General features: G+C 36.6%; 1 protein-coding gene across 3 annotated transcripts in view; it reads left to right on the top strand.

Annotated features, from left to right (window-relative positions):
• XRCC5 (X-ray repair cross complementing 5) overlaps positions 1–15874 on the top strand; it is a 77199-nt gene that overhangs the window by 38927 nt on the left and 22398 nt on the right. For all 3 annotated transcript variants that reach the window (XM_011358637.2, XM_011358636.2, XM_023529785.1), the window contains exons 15-16: positions 264–357; positions 1829–1898. In XM_011358637.2, the coding sequence (XP_011356939.1) occupies positions 264–357; positions 1829–1898 (164 nt within the window). The remainder of the gene's footprint in view (positions 1–263; positions 358–1828; positions 1899–15874) is intronic.

Below are 15874 nucleotides of genomic sequence, written 5' to 3'. Positions count from 1 at the left end.
GTTTCATCTTTTGAGAGGGCTTTGTGATGCAACCGCTAATTATGATTTCTGTACTGCTGTGAAACAAAATCAGGGCTGCTTCTTTTGGGTCGTCAGGAGCTCTGAGGCTAGGCAAGGAGGCCGTCTCTTTGTAAAGAAGGACTAAGTGTGTCGGTTTGTTTTTGACACTTGAAGAATAAATTTATACTTTTCACATCAGTAGTTGTGAGTTTTGTACTGTTTCTTCTGTTTTAAGGAGAAAAAAACATTTATTTCTTTTTTAGCCATGAAGAGGGACCCACCTCTAAAAAATTCAAGACTGAGGAAGGGGAAGCCCACTTCAGCATCTCCAACTTGGCTGACAGCGGTGTCACCAAGGTAAGCAGAACTTTCTCAGTGTATTCTCCCGCTTCGGGAAGGAGGGGACTTGGGGAGATTGCAACTGTTTTGTTAGTCCTTTAACATATCGCTTTCTCTGGTCTTTGCCAATATACAAACCAGACTCATCCCACTCATCTTTTCTTCCTGTAATTATTGCCATTGAATTACCTATAGAATTATCTTTATGGTACATAGCACATAGAGTACTTTATAATAAATGGAACATGGGGCGTCTCACTGGTAGCCCTTTTTGTAGGGGTTTTTCTGGTTGACTTCCTGTCAACCATAGCTTTCTGTTTAGTCAAAATGACAAGATAATTGGAGTTGATGATATGAGTCGTAAGGTCCCAAGTACATAAAATTTAAGAGTACAACTCTTCTATTTTTTTTTCTAATATACAGCTTCAGAACAGGTTTCATAAGTCAGGATTTCCCGAAACCAAGCAGTCTTTGACACTCGAGATCTTTAGTTTGTTGGAAGGTTTTTGGAACTTGAACATATTGCCTTATTGTAAGTGGCATTATTTTGAATTCAGTGGATCTTAAAAATTGTCCCTTACTAGCCAAATACACTAGGAAAAAGAGCACTAGGGCATGCCTTTTTCCTGCCTCAAAAAGAAATGCTCTCAGAAAAACTGTGAAAAAATGATTTAGGTTTTATTTCAGTGTTTTATGGTGAAGGAAAAAAATTATGACCTTATTTGCTCTGAGAGCTTTTCTGACTGCTATACCAGAGCAAACTGGAAACTTTCGTATATTTTGTGCCAAAGTTTACCAGCCGTAACAGAACCCCATTGTCTCTCCCCTGTGAGCTGAATGATACTTAGGACTATTAAGGTTGGGATTGGAAGATTAAAGACATAAATATGATCAAAAAGTGCCATATAGTGTGTCAAAGATTTTCATCTTTGCAACTTTCCCTCCTAGCATGGCAGTAAATCTTGATACATGATCTGCTTTTACTTTGGGGACGGGAACATGTTCAGTTTGGACATGTGTGCATATTCTACCAAAGCTTTAATGCCAGAGGGTCAGCAGCAGTCCCCATAAAAAGGGCAGTTTAATGAACCAAGCATCAGACTGTTATTTCTCATGTCATGTTAGTGGAACAAATATATTCTGAGCTGACCTCACAGTGCAGAATCCTCCCCTTCCTAATTGGTTAGGTATCAGGATGCATAAGCCGTCTGCCACATAAAGCCTTCAAGCTGGGCTGGCTGGCAGCTTGATGGTAATATTTCTGACCCCTCTGGAAAGAAGTCAGCTAGGTAAGTGAAAGTACAGACAGCAGCTTTGGCCACAAGAATCTGCTAGCTTTTAACAGGACCCTGAAAATGAAAGGTCTTCATTTTGTCTTTGGTTTTATTTTTCAAGAGCATACTTACTACACTGAGCCATCTTGTCTTGCCTGGGGTGTAGCCAAAAAGAGAAGTGATCTGCAGATTTATTGTCTGTGGGTGCATTCTAGGTTGGAAGTGTGAATCCTGCTGAAAACTTCCGTGTTCTAGTGAGGCAGAAGAATGCCACCTTTGAGGAAGGTGAGTGATATGCCATTGACTCTGCATTTAAGGGAAGATATGTAATCAGATTAATGGATTTAAAGTCTAGATTAAGGAGTATAGCCTTCTGTTATAATGCTATCTATAGCAGTTTTTTTGGTGGATCTTTCTGTTGTCTCTTATTCGTGAGCTCACTGAGACAACATTATGAGCACATGATAGACTCAGCACAGGTCTGCCCAAAGGAGACATAATTTGTAGGTCTCCCTGTTAAGAAAACTGGGCCAGAACCTTGGAGCTTTTAGTTCCGCTCATTGAAGTTGAGCTTGGAGTAAAACATTTTTATGTCATATCTTTGTTTTCTGAGACACATAATTCTTGTTCTAGTCTCATGGGTTTGAGCCCCTTTACAGTCATCCCAGAAAGACCTTGCTGCTGCCCCTAGATTTGATCCTTCTGAAAATAACTACGTCATCACATTTTTCTTATCAACTATAACAGAATTCCATTTAGGCTTGGGCTAGTATTAAAACAGCTTCCAGAGGTGGATAGAGGGTCTTGGACTGACATTCATATACTTCGTTGTGTTCAGATTCCTGCTCATTTACCCTTTAAAGAATGACAATTGGCACTTGTAATCCTGCAGATTTGTGTATACTGCAGTATTTATTATTGCTGCCCAGGGTCAGGCCTGTCTGAGCTGCGTTCTCTATGACTGTTTGTGTTAATGTGTGCACAGAACTTTCTCTTCCAACTTCTTGGCATTTTAAGGAGAGAAATGACTCCTCATTGCCTAGGACGCTATACCTTTTTAGTTTAATCATCTACAGTACCTAGCATAAGTCTAGGGTACCTTACTATTTAAAGTCTGCGAATCCCGGAAAAATGCCTGGACCTGCTATGCTGTTTACCAAAGGCAGTCTTAACCACCTAAGCCTCAGAGAGAGCCTATAATCAGGCCAAATCCTGTCAGCAAGAACACCGAAGCCATGTGTATGAGACTTTCCTGAGGGACACCAGCTCTTTCATCATAGTGATGTGCATTCTTTCAGGTGGGGTATGTATGTATGTTTTGTGTTTTGACATCAGAAAAGCAGTGTTTTTTTTTTTTGCCCTGTTAACAATTGCCATTTAGAAGGAAAGCTTTTGAGCTTTAACACAAAACAGAGCTATATCTAAATAGAAGAAAGAAATTTAGACTTTAAAAGACAGCTTTCCAAAAGGATGAAAATAGTACTTCAGAAATTATTGAAGGTTTTTCACAGAATTGTACCTGTGCTGTTGTCTGTTTGGCTGCAAATTGTGACTCTGTGTTTGGATAAGGTCGGAAACACTACTGTGACCAGTCAGTGAACTCTGTGGTCTTTGATGATACTGTGTTTTTAAAGAAGGATTATGACCTTCTTAGCTTTTTATTATAGGTCGTCAGTTACTTCGACTGGTCTCCCTGGTTGATGTAGGCATGGTCTCTTCAGGGACTGAGTCCAGCATCATCACCATTATAAAGGTAGCTGCTAGTTATTTAGTTTCTAGGGGTTCAGGTCATTGTGCTAGCTCTTTATACTCTTTGTCTCAATTACCCAACATAGCAATCCTGCAGAGTTACATGAACAAGCGGAAAAAAATGTTAAAGCTTTGACAGCTAGTATCAGAATTTCCTGAAAAAGAGAATTATTTTAATTGGGAAAATACTTTGATAAGTGCTTAGGGTAGAAACAGAGTCTCTGTCCCCAGTCTTGGTTGTTGACCAGATCTCGAGTTCAGAGGAGTGAGAAGCTACTAGTATCATTAAAGTAGAAAAACTGGAGCTTAGGAGAAGAGTTGCTGAGGAGAAAAGGTGTAACAGGTAAGAGGGTGTCAGCACCGAGCTGATGGAGAAGGGAAGGTTTTGGTGGTGAGATGCCCAGTTGGAAGAACGCACAAGGGGCCGACATGAGGATGAAACAGCAGACACCAACTTTATTGTGGGGAGCGCGCATCTGCTCTAATTTTCTGCTGCTCCCTTTCTTGTGCTCCCCTTCTGCTCCTCAGGGGACCACATGGTCTCCACACATATCAGAGTACAATAGTGGCATTCAGCCACACATGCATGGTACATATTTTACGCGCAGGCACCCTACTACACTAATGTAACATTCTAAATCCAGGGTCCTATTCCTTGCCGTGAGCCTGGATCACAGCCAGACCTGGGACCAGCCAGGCCTGGGACCCACAGAAGGGAGTGCAGTGTTCCCAAATCATGACTGCAGATATTCAGTGTCAGTAAAACTGTTCCTTGGTTTGAGTTCTTTGGGGAAGAAGGTAAAGAGGCAGAGTTGTGGGTCTTGAATTACTTCAGGCAGAGCAGGAAAAGTAACAGAGCACAGGAGGCCAGACTCTGAAGGGATCATGAGAGTGAATGCCTGAGAATTTGTTCACATCTTAGGAAAACATATTTCCCATAGGCCATAGAATTGGGGATATGAAGCAGTCTTGTATATATAACAAGGGCAGTAGAAGGTCATGAATTTTAAACCTTATACCTGTAGCTAGGACTCCTGTTGAGTAGACTTTCCTTTTATGTTGAATGTGACTGAGTCCTGGTGCATTGGTAATGTTGTGGTGGTGAATGTCCCTCTTCCTCTGTCTAGGACTTGGTTAGTCAGAGCTCTCATAAAAGCAAGCTTTCTGTAGAGCCGTGGGAAAATGGGACTGCCCACTTATTAGCACCTAATTCTATTTTGTGGTCCTGACTTGACTTCCTTTCTCTTTAAGCTTCAGAAACTTTGTTTCCTCATTACTTTTCCTACCTTTGTTGTTCTGCTTAGGCATCTCTTTAACTAAGGCCCTTTGTGAGCCAAGGCTTACTTTCTCTGACAGCCCAAAGTACTCCTCCAGTCTTTAAACTGCCTCCCTGGTATTGATATATATATATATATATATATTTTTTTTTTTTTTTTTTTTTACTTGGTATCGATCTTTATCCCTCTGGGAGATCTCTCTGCCTAGGGCAAGGGAGGGAGAAGCCCTTCTCTTTTCTCCATTATATATATATTTTTAAATTCAGTTGCCAAAAGTATGATCAATAATAGTTGGTAGATTGTCTTCACCTTAGATAGAAATTGGCCCTTTTGCCTATTGCTATAAACTAAAATAGGGTTGTAATTCCATTCTGTCTGGCCTAATAATAGCATAGTCATACTGAGAGTATTGTGATCCTATCACCTTGACATCAGTAGTCCACAGTAGGCAGCTACACATTTTCTTATCTTCTGCTTTTTGGTATAAGAAATATTTCTTGTCATAAGCTCATTGGCATAGAGGAGATTACACTGAACCCTAGGAACGTGTTCTTTCTGGCTGCCGATGCTTCCGTAAGCTGTCTTTGATTCTCAACTGCCCTTCTTTTTCTGGTCCCTTTCTTTCTCCTTTCCTATGCACCCCACCATCCTGTCACTACAGTTTTATAATAGAAAAATTCCTGAGCACGCTGTGTATGTAATAAGCTCTCAGTTGTCTGAGTGGAGTTGTTTGCTTCACAGTATTCGTAAGCACATCATCGCCATCGTCTCTGTCTGTTGTGTGTAGTTTTAGGTTATTGGAGGAACATAGGTCCACAGAGTTCTCAGAGACTCCTTGGATCGAGGTTACTTACTTACGTGAGCACCCTCCTTCTCCAGTGGTTCAGCAGGGCTTCTAAGCAAAACCATAAATTTCAAATTCTTTGTCCCTTCCCTACTTTTACTTAGGAGGAGTGCTAAAGTGGTCCAAAACTGGACAGCAAATTGGAGAAGGAAAAGCTTTAATTCTCCAAATGGTTCCTATGTGATTAAGATATGTCTGAATTTATAGATTCCCACTGAGTGTGAGATATTATGTAAGGTAGCTTAAATGTACCCAGTGTGTCAAACATAGATTCTCTGAGGACCTTAAGAACCAGAAAAGATGTATACATGGAGACAAATAAAAGGATGGAATGTAACTTTTTATAATATGAGATGATTCTGTCTTCCACGGTCCCTGTTTTTGCCTCTGAGACTGTAGGTTCTGCATTAGGCTTCTGATTAGTGGCAGGGTGGCGGAACTCCATTCCATCAAATTGAATTCACAGGAGCTTGATTGGTTTGAAAAAACAAACCTGTCAAGAGAAGGCTTCCTAAATAGAAATTGTAGGGATTCCTATTTGGGACCTGATATAACATGAGATTTATGTACAGTGAGCAGTGAAATGCATATACCGATTTGACTAGATGATGATCACTTTATTCTGCGGCTACTGGGTGTTATATTTTTCTCACATCTCCTTCCTCTCCCTGTGTTTGGGTCACATCTCACCTTCGAATCTTTTTGCCTTTGTTCTCCATCTTATTCATCAAACAACATCCTTCAATTTTAAAGGGTATTTCTTAAAACTCACTTTTGCAAGACCTTCCAACATTAGGTATAATGTGGTTTAATTATTAATAGAATTATATTATTCATCAAAGCCAAAAAGACAGTTTTTTTCATTTCTATTTTTTGTGTGGTGTAGTACTCTCCTATTTGCACAAAAGTTTACTTACATACATTAAAGGATTTTCTGCTATAAATCAAGCCCTGAACTATGATTTCTCAAGACTTGGGATCTCAGAGAAGTTTCCCGTGTGTTTTCTTCTTTTTATAGGCCCTGGTTTACATAATATTGGGTATTATGTAACCTATCATAGCTCTTTTTAGATAAGGATAAAAAGATAAAAAATATGACCTTTATGTATTATTTTGCACAGAGATAGTAAATTTTAAAAAAGTTCTGTCAAATACTTTGAACATCTTGAAGGGTACTAAATAGACAGTAACTAAAATTTTAAACATCTTTATAAAAATTTTGTTTTGTTTTTTAACAGTTTAACATAATTTCTTAGTCCTTTCCTAAAATAGCAGTGATATGTCTAGTCATAAGAGAGAAAATACATGATTACAGATTCTAGAGATTTAGTCTGTACTTTATATTTGTTATTAAACATCTAACTTGTTCTTCACTGGATTCCTTATTATTCCTGTTAAACCCCAGACAAAACTTGATAGTCCAGGCTTATTTTATGTCTCATTTATCAATGACAAGCAACCTCAATCAGTTTATTTGAAATTGTAAAGGGTACCTGCTAAAAGGGTGTGCTATTATTTGACATGGTAATTATGTTTCAGTGACCTTAGTGTCTTGTCACATCGTTTCATGTGGGTGGACTGAGACCCGGAGTAGTTAAAATGACTTTCCACAAATTATTGCAGAGGTGTGGAAAACAGTGACTCAAATTCCATAGAGCCGGTTCTTGGCCTCTTTGACTTCTGCCTTTTCTTTGGTTGCCTACAATATATTTCATCAGATGGCACAGCACTGCCCCATAGTTTACATTTTAATATAATAAAATTTAGCAACCAATTAAAACGAAGTCATCGAAATGAAGACAGAAAAAATAACACATGACAGAAACCAAAGACCATCATACACACATAATCACTTTAAAAATGTTTTCAGTTTTCAGAAATTCTTGCTAAAATGCTTCTATCCATTCTTACTCAGCTGCTAAAATTCTTTCAAGAATCTGTCAATCTGTGGATCAGAATATCTCTAATTACAGGGTATGGCTCTTGTAAAATATAGTCTGACTAACAGAGCCAACTGGTAGCATAAAAATAAAAGCCTGTTTGCTGTAGTGATGTTCTCAGTGCTAAGATTTCTCTTAAGAGCTTTAGAGGAAGTCTGTAATGTGACATACGAAAGCCTTCCTATTTTCTCTCAGTGGTTTGTTTTCTCATCCCAGGTGGTAAAGTTGCTTGCCTCAAACCTGCCGAATATTTTTTCTTTTTTTATGTGAAACGTGGAAAGGATATTTTCTCCTTTGGCTGAAAATATGGAACTCATGTCAATGCTTTCTCTGTGTCTGAACAACTAGAAAAGCACAGAATCTGTTCACGCCTGCATTTAACACAGTGACCTGCTTGCTTGCACTGATGACCCGTGCCTGCTGTGCAACAAGGCAAGTGCTCACAATTGGCTCTGATGGCAAATGTGAAATTAATAGTGGGTGCTTCAGAGAAAGGGTATGTCATCCAGCTTGCTGCTGGAGTTCACCCTTGCAGTAAGTGCTAATGAGAGTGATTTGTGAGGCAGAGAGCAGCTGAAGGAAGTACTTAGTCATGGCAATTTCTTTTATTCATGGTTCCTTCTCTCTGCCTCCAAAATTCTACAGTTCTTCCTTGTGTAGTAGATCGTTGTCATCCAGGGCATTGCACTTGGTTCTCTTGGAATTGGGCTGTCTTCAAGATTGCTTTTTTAGCCCAGCTGGTTGAAAAAAAGAAACCAATTTCATATTGTGCTGATGTGCAAAGTGCTTTAATCAATGACTTAAAGTGACGGGCTCATGGCAAACAACAGAAGCTCTTAACCAATTAAGATGGTTAGGAAAGGATGTTTGGCTTTTGTTAAAATAGTCACTAATCAGCTGAAATGTGTTAAGAGGAGTCTAGAAACAGTAAAATGCAATAAAAGTGTTTTGGTGCTCCCCGTTCAAATTGCAAGCCCAAGGCAAAAAATATGCTGACACAAAAAGAAGTGGCAAGTATAATTTGATACGGTTAGTACTGTCTGTTATCTATGTCTACATAAAACTCTAAAAAATGGCATGGTTCTTTCTTTGGTCAGAAAAGGGAAGGGAGTTTGGTTCAGATATAAAGCACAGTTTTAGCAGGGCTTGAGAATTTTATCAAGACAGGTGTCTTTGGACATAGGAGAAAAAGAAAAGTTAACTATATTATTTTATTCTTATTTTTCACGGTTCCTTATGGGCAGTTGGAGAAAAATCTTAATAGTTAGGATCAAAGACCCTGCTGTGGACTTGCATAGTGCCCCCACTCTCCCAAACTCATATGATAAGGCCCTGTACTCTGATGATATTTGGAGATGGAGTCTTTAGGAGGGCATTCAGTTTAGATGAGATCATGAGAGTGGAGCCTTCCTAATGGGATTAGTGCTCTGATAAGAAGAGATACCAGTTTGCACTCTCTCTTCTTTCTCTCTCTCTCTCTTTTGTCTCTCTGCCATCTGAGAATACAGTAAGGTGATTCAAGCCAGGAGGAGGGCCCTCACCAAAACTTGACCATGCTGGCCCTAGCCTCCAGAACTCTGAGAAAAAAAATTTTCTGTTGTTGAAACCACCTAGTCCATGGTATTTTGTTATGGCAGCCTGAGCTAACTAATAACAGGCCCATTTTCATTTCCTTTGTCAGATTAAACTGCTGAAATATGTAGCTTATCTCTTTATGTCTTTCAGTGATAATGTGATGCAACCCTAACACTCAGTCACTGTAGGCCATTAGAGTCAGGAGCCATATTCCAGATGAGAACTACCCTTTGATAATTCCTCTGCCCTTGGAATTAAATAGTGTTTCTTTAGGACATTGAGGACAAGATTTGCTATATGAGTTTTAGCAGTTATTCTGAAGTAGAAACATCTAGTGTCTCCCCTTTGTCTGTGGTAAATCTCTTGGCTAAATTGTACCTATTTATTGCCACCTTTTTATAGTTCATTGAAGTATGATTTTCTACTATAAAATGTGTTCATCCTAAGTGTAATTCAGGGATCTTTTTGTAAATTTATAAAGTTCTACAATCATCACAACAATTCAGTTAAAGAACTTTTCTCTCACTCCCAAAAGTTCCCTGTGACCATTTGTAGTCACTTCTTTTTTTCCCACCCCCACCCCCCAAGCAACCACTTTCTGTTTCTATAGATTTGCCTTTTCTGGAAATTTCACATAAATGGAATCACTCAATATTCAGTCTTTTGCATCTGGCTTTTTCATTTAGTTAGTGTTTTTGAAGTTTGTCCATGTTGTAGCATGTATCAATAATTGATTTCTTTTTATTGCCAAATAATATTCAATTTTATGGCTATATCTCATTTTATTGATTCATTCATCAATTGATGAATATTTGGATTGTTTCCAGTTTTTAGCTATTACAAATAATGCTTCTATGAACATTTGTATACAAATCATTTATGTTTTTATTTTTCTTGAGTAAGAATGGATTTGCTGGCCATATGGAAAGTTTATGTTTAACTTTTTAAGGAATAGCCACTTTTTCAGAAGCACCTTACCATTTTACATCTCCACCAGCAGTGGATGAGGGTTCCACTTTCTTCACATCCTTGATAACATTTGTGATGTTGTCAGTCTTTTCAGTTATAGCTCTTCTAATGCCAATGTATTGTATATTATTGTGGTTCTAATTTGCAGTTCCTTAAAGACTAATGATGCTGACCTGACCATTTTTCATGTACTTATTAGCTATTCATAGATCTTTGGTGAAATGTCTATTCAAATCAGTTGCCCTTTTTTTGACCATTTTTAAATTGGGATTGTCTTATTGAGATGTAGAGAGTTCTGTATAAATTCTAGATACAAGTCCTTTATGAGATATATGATTTGCAAATATTTTTTATAGTCTGTTGTTTGTCTTTTTAATGGTGTCTTTTGATGTGTAAATTTCTTAATTTTGATTACCTTTTTTTTTTATTTTTTTCTTTTATGGACTATCATTTTGTTGTCGTATATAAGAAATCTTTGCCTAGCCCACGTCACAAAGATTTTCTCCTATGATCTGGACGTTTTAGATCTATAATCCAGTTTTAGTTGATTTTTGTAAATGGGTATGAGGTACATACCTAGATTTATTGTTTATCATAGGGGTAACAAATTGTCCTAACACCATTTATTGAAAAGACTGTCCCTTTCCCATAAAATTGCCTTGGCACCTTGTTGAAAATTAGTTGACTATAAATGTAAGAGTTTATTTCTATACTCTTCAGTTCTATTTCATTGTCCTATGTCTGTCCTTCACTAATATATTGTTTTGATTACTTTAGCTTTATAGTAAGTTTTAAAATACTGTAGTATGTTTTTCAGTTTTGTTCTTTTCTAAAATTGTTTGGCTAATCTAGATCCTTTGCATTTCTGTACAAAGTTTAGGATCAGCTCTTTAATTTATACACCAAAAAAAAAGCCACTGGAATTTTAATAGGGATTGCATTGAGTATATAAAATAATTAAGGGCAAATTTTCATCTTAACAATATTGAATTTTCTAATCTATGAACATGGAATATTTTTTATTTATTTAGATTTTATTTACTTTCTCTTCATAGTGTTTTATAGTTTTTAGTTACAAGTCCTGCACTTCTTTGGTTAATTTTTTTGCCTAGTTTTTATTCTCTTTAATGCTGTCATGAATGGAATTTTTTAAAGTTATTTTTTGGATTTTTTGTTTCTAGTATATAGAAGTATTGACTTCTGAATATTGATCTTCTATCCTGCAACCTGGTTAAATTTGTTTATTAGTTCTAATTGTTTTTATATACTCCTTAGGATTTTCTATGTACAGGATTATGTTATCTGCAAATAAAGGCAGTTTTACACTTTCCTTCCTAATGTATATGCCTTTCATTTCTTTTTTTTGATTGTACTAGCTGGAACATCCAGTACAATGTTGAATACAAGTGATGAGAGTCAATATCCTAGCTTCTAATCTTAGGGCGAAAGCTTTTATTAGTCTTTCACCATTATTATGATATTAGTTCTAAGTTTTTCTCAGATTCTTTTATCAGCTCAAAGAAACCTTCCGTTTCTAGTTGGTTGAGAGTTTTTATTATGAATGGATGTTGAGTTTTGTCACATGGATTTTCTGTTGAGATGATCATGTGGGTTTGATTCTTCTGTTAATGTACTGTATTATATTCATTGGTTTTCAATTAAACCAGCTTTGCCTGCAGAGATAAATTTCAGTCAATCATGATATATAATCCTTTTTGTATGTCCTGAATTCATTTTGCTAATATTCTGTTAGGAGTTTTGTGTGCATGTTCATGAGGGATGGTAGTTTTCTTGTGGTGTCTTTGGCTTTGATATCAGGAATATACAGGTCTCATAGAGTGAGTTAGGAAGTATCTCTCATCCTTTTCGAGATTAGTATTATATCTTCTTTAAATATTTGATAGAATTTTCCAGCAAAGCCTTCTGGGCCAGAGTTTTTTGTAGGAAACTTTTAAATACTAATTCAGTTTACTTATTTACAATATTTACTTATTATCGATTTAGTCTTTCCATTTATGGTTGAGTCAGTTGCAATAATTTATGTCTTTATAAGAATTTGTGCATTTCCTCTAAGTTATCTAATTCATTGGCATAATTTTCATATTGTTTTTCCCTTAAAATATTTTTAAGTTCTGTTGGTCAAAATTCTCCTCTTTTATTTCCGATTTTGCTAATTCATATCTTATCTTTTTATTGGTCGTTCTAAGTAAAGTTTTATATATGGTGTTAAAAAAATTTAACTGAGTGAATATGAAGATCTAATTGGCTTTATTAACTGATTCGTGAATCAGGCAGCATGTCAGCTAGCAAGCAGAGAGATACTCTTAGGAGTTATACAAGATAGAAGACTTTTATAGAAAGGAGAGTAGGTCAGGGAAGTCATCAGCAAGAGAAAAATGAAAGTTCATTGGAGGAAGTAAGTTCAAGTGACAACAGCTTTTCATTGGCTGAGCTAAGGTGTTTCTGTTGGCCAGGCTTGTTACTGGGCAAAAGGAAAACCTGCCGGAGTAATAAAGTAGCTGCACTTCCTGTTTGAGAGACAAGGTAGTCTCCCTTTTGGAGTCTGTAATTAATATGGAGAGGTAGGGTGTGAGAGCTGCCTCTACAGGCCTCTCGACTACAATTTTAGTTGAAATTTTCTTTATTAATTTTCACAATGGATTTTCTTTATCTTTTATAAAAGATCTTAACTTTTAGTTTTGTTGATTTTTCGCCATTATCTTTAAAAAAAAATTTTTTAATTTCATGAATTTCTGCTCCAGTCTTTATTATTCCCTTTCTTTTACATGCTTTCAATTTAATTTGGTCTTTTTTTTGTTTTTTACTAGTTTCTTAAGATTATATTTGAAACCTCATTTCTTTTCTAATATAATCATTTAAAGCTGTACATTTTCCTCTAGCCAGTTCTTTAGCTCACCACCATAAATTGTGATGTTATGTTTTCCTTTTCAAGTTCAGTAAAAATACTTTGTGATTTCTTATGTGATTACTTCTTCAACCCTAGGATTATTTAGAAGTATGTTGTTTAATTTTCAAATATTGGTGATTTTCCAAATTTCTTTGCTATTGATTTTTAATTTTACTCTTGTGATTGGAGAACATATTGTGAATGGCTTCAACCTTTTTAAATTTATGGAGACTTGTTTTATGACTTAGCATAAAGTCTATTCTGACAGATGTTCCATATGCCCTTTAGAAGAACGTGTATTCTGCTGTTGTTTGGTCGAGGATTCTGTAAATGTCAGTCATTTAGGATGATGATTTGTTCAAATCTGTGTCTTCGATTTTTCTGTCTAGTTTTCTCCATGATATTTTGAATATTGAAAGTTACTCATCTTGAGACCTTATGGGCTAGTTAGACTTTTTATAATTTTTGCCTCACCTAGCTAATTAAAATATAGAGACCCAAGTGAATTTCTCATAGTACCAATAAAGAAAACATTGTCAGTTCAGGTAATAAAATGTACTTTAAATAAAGGTCTTCAGGTATGGGAATTAAAAAAAAAAAAAAAAACTTAAATTCATGTATCGTAAGATTATATTTGTGCTTCAGAATCCTCTGCTTCATGGCAGGAGTTCATTTACATTAGTACAGGGAAAATAGTATAAATTTCAGGAACTTGTTAGAGCACAAAGATGATTAGTTCTGAATAATGAAAGAAAACCAGTTTACATTTTAGTGACAATAGGTATTTTAGTATATCAAGTTTTAGGTCATTTTATAGATTTGGAAAATTTGTAGGTTCATTATTCCTTTCATTTGTTTCTTCTTTGGTGCCATTTCTCAAGGTTTATTTTGTTTGATTCATTATTTGTTGAATACACTGAGAAGCAGTTACATGGAATAACCAAGGTTGCATTATCCCATAATTGTCCCCGTTTCTAATTACTCATTAGATACAGCCAGCAAGACTTATATCTTGGAATTTTTAATATACAGTTATACGGAGGGTTGAATCTACAAACCAAAGATAAAATTTGCCTGCAGCAAATCTGGTTTAACTTGATAGACTTTCCTGAGAACAGAGGATGAAAATAAATAATTTCTAAGGTCCTTTTTCATACCACCCTTTAAGTATATGAGTAGTAAACAGAAAGAACTAAGTGCTTCAGAAAGAAGAAAACAAAAAAGAAGAGGATCAATGAATTAGAATTATTTTGAGCTTCATCATCAGTAACTGCCAAGCCATGAAAAATGTCTCTTCCTTTAGGACTCACTAGAAATAGAAACAGTTGTTTATTGTCTACTTATATGATAGCTTCTTATGTGTCTCGAGATAATTTAATTGTTCCTGTGACTTCTCTTCATTAAAAAATAAGTACTCATTGGACAAAATCAAATAGTAATATAGTTGTACATAAAGTTAAAAAGAAGTCTCTATTTTCATCGTCTTCCTCTCTTCCAAACTTTCCTCATACCCACGTTCTCTACCTTCTTTTCTCACTCTCTCTTCATAGGAATAACCCTGTTAATTCCTACTAATCCTCTATATTGTAGTTAAGATGGTTCATTGTTTTAGGGTATGGTAAATTGGGGTTATAGCCATAGGTAGTACATTTGGGGAAATCCCACCCATTCCCAGTGGGATCAAGCAGTTTGATCCGAGAAAAAGAAGCTTATAACAAAATGGAATGAGGCTAAGTCATACTTGATAAGCAAAAACAAAGATGCCTGCATGCATATATTCACGACAGTGTTGGAAAATGATATCTCATCCACACACACCTGCGCACATCTCTTACATAGCCTGTTACTTTTTGTCTATGTATATCCATAGAGCTTTATTTTAACCATTTTCATCTCTGTAAAATTGAGATAAAGGGCAGTCATAGAGTTCTAGACTGTCCATTTCATTAGTGATGACTAATACTGAATGTATAGTGTGTGAGTCTAAATTGAAGGAACACAAAATGACATCTTCATTCTGTAGATTTTAATAGGAGTAAACCATTCAGCAGATGCCTAGTGTCTTACTATGTGCTAATCATTGTGGCAAGACACAGACAGTAAACAAAAATATATATGTCAAATGGTGATAAGCACTTGTGTTAGTTTCCTAGGGCTGCTGTCACAAAGTACCGCAAACTGGCTGACTTAAAATAGCAGAAGTTGATTTTCTCACAATTCTGGAGGTTAGAAATCCAAAATCAAGGTGTCAGAAGAGTTGGTTCCATCTGAGGACTCTGAGGGAGAATGTCTTCCATGCCCCTCTCTTAGCTTTTGATGACAGCTTAGTGTTCCTTGGCTTATACATTCATCACTCCAGTCTCTGCCTCCATCTTTACATGGAATTCTTAGTGTTCCTTGGCTTATACATTCCTTAGTGTTCCTTGGTGTTCCTTGGCTTATACATTCATCACTCCAGTCTCTGCCTCCATCTTTACATGGAATTCTCTCTGTGTGTCTGTGTCCAAATTTACATCTTCTTATAAAGACACCAGTCATAGTGAATTGGGGCTCATCCTTATGACCTCATCTTAATTGGATTACATCTACAAGGATTCTTCCCAAGTAAGATCGCATTCTGAGGTTATGGAAAAGGCATGAATTTTGAGAGAACACCATTCAACTCATACTAGCACTACAGAAGAAGATAAAATAGGACGATGGGATAGTGAAACCTGGGGTGAGATGGGTTCGTGATTTTATGTAGAGGATCAAGGAAGGCTCACTTTTAGGGTGTCATATAAACAGAATTGAGGAAAGTAGAGGAGAGACTGGTGGATACTTCTGGGGAGACCTTTGCAGACAGAGGGAGCAGCCTGTTCCTCAGAAGCAGGAGTAGGTTTGGCTTTGTCTAGGAGCTTCAGGGGGCATCGGTTTGCCTGGAGGAAAGAAGTAGAAGATGAGATCAGAGAGGCTGCTGAGGCACATACCATGTAAGGCCACCTAGACCTTTTGCTTTT

The sequence above is a fragment of the Pteropus vampyrus genome, unplaced genomic scaffold (genome assembly GCF_000151845.1).
Source record: "Pteropus vampyrus isolate Shadow unplaced genomic scaffold, Pvam_2.0 Scaffold42, whole genome shotgun sequence".
Lineage (NCBI taxonomy): Eukaryota > Metazoa > Chordata > Mammalia > Chiroptera > Pteropodidae > Pteropus > Pteropus vampyrus.
Note: the sequence above shows the minus strand (reverse complement) of the source record. Positions and strands in the feature narration are given on the sequence as shown.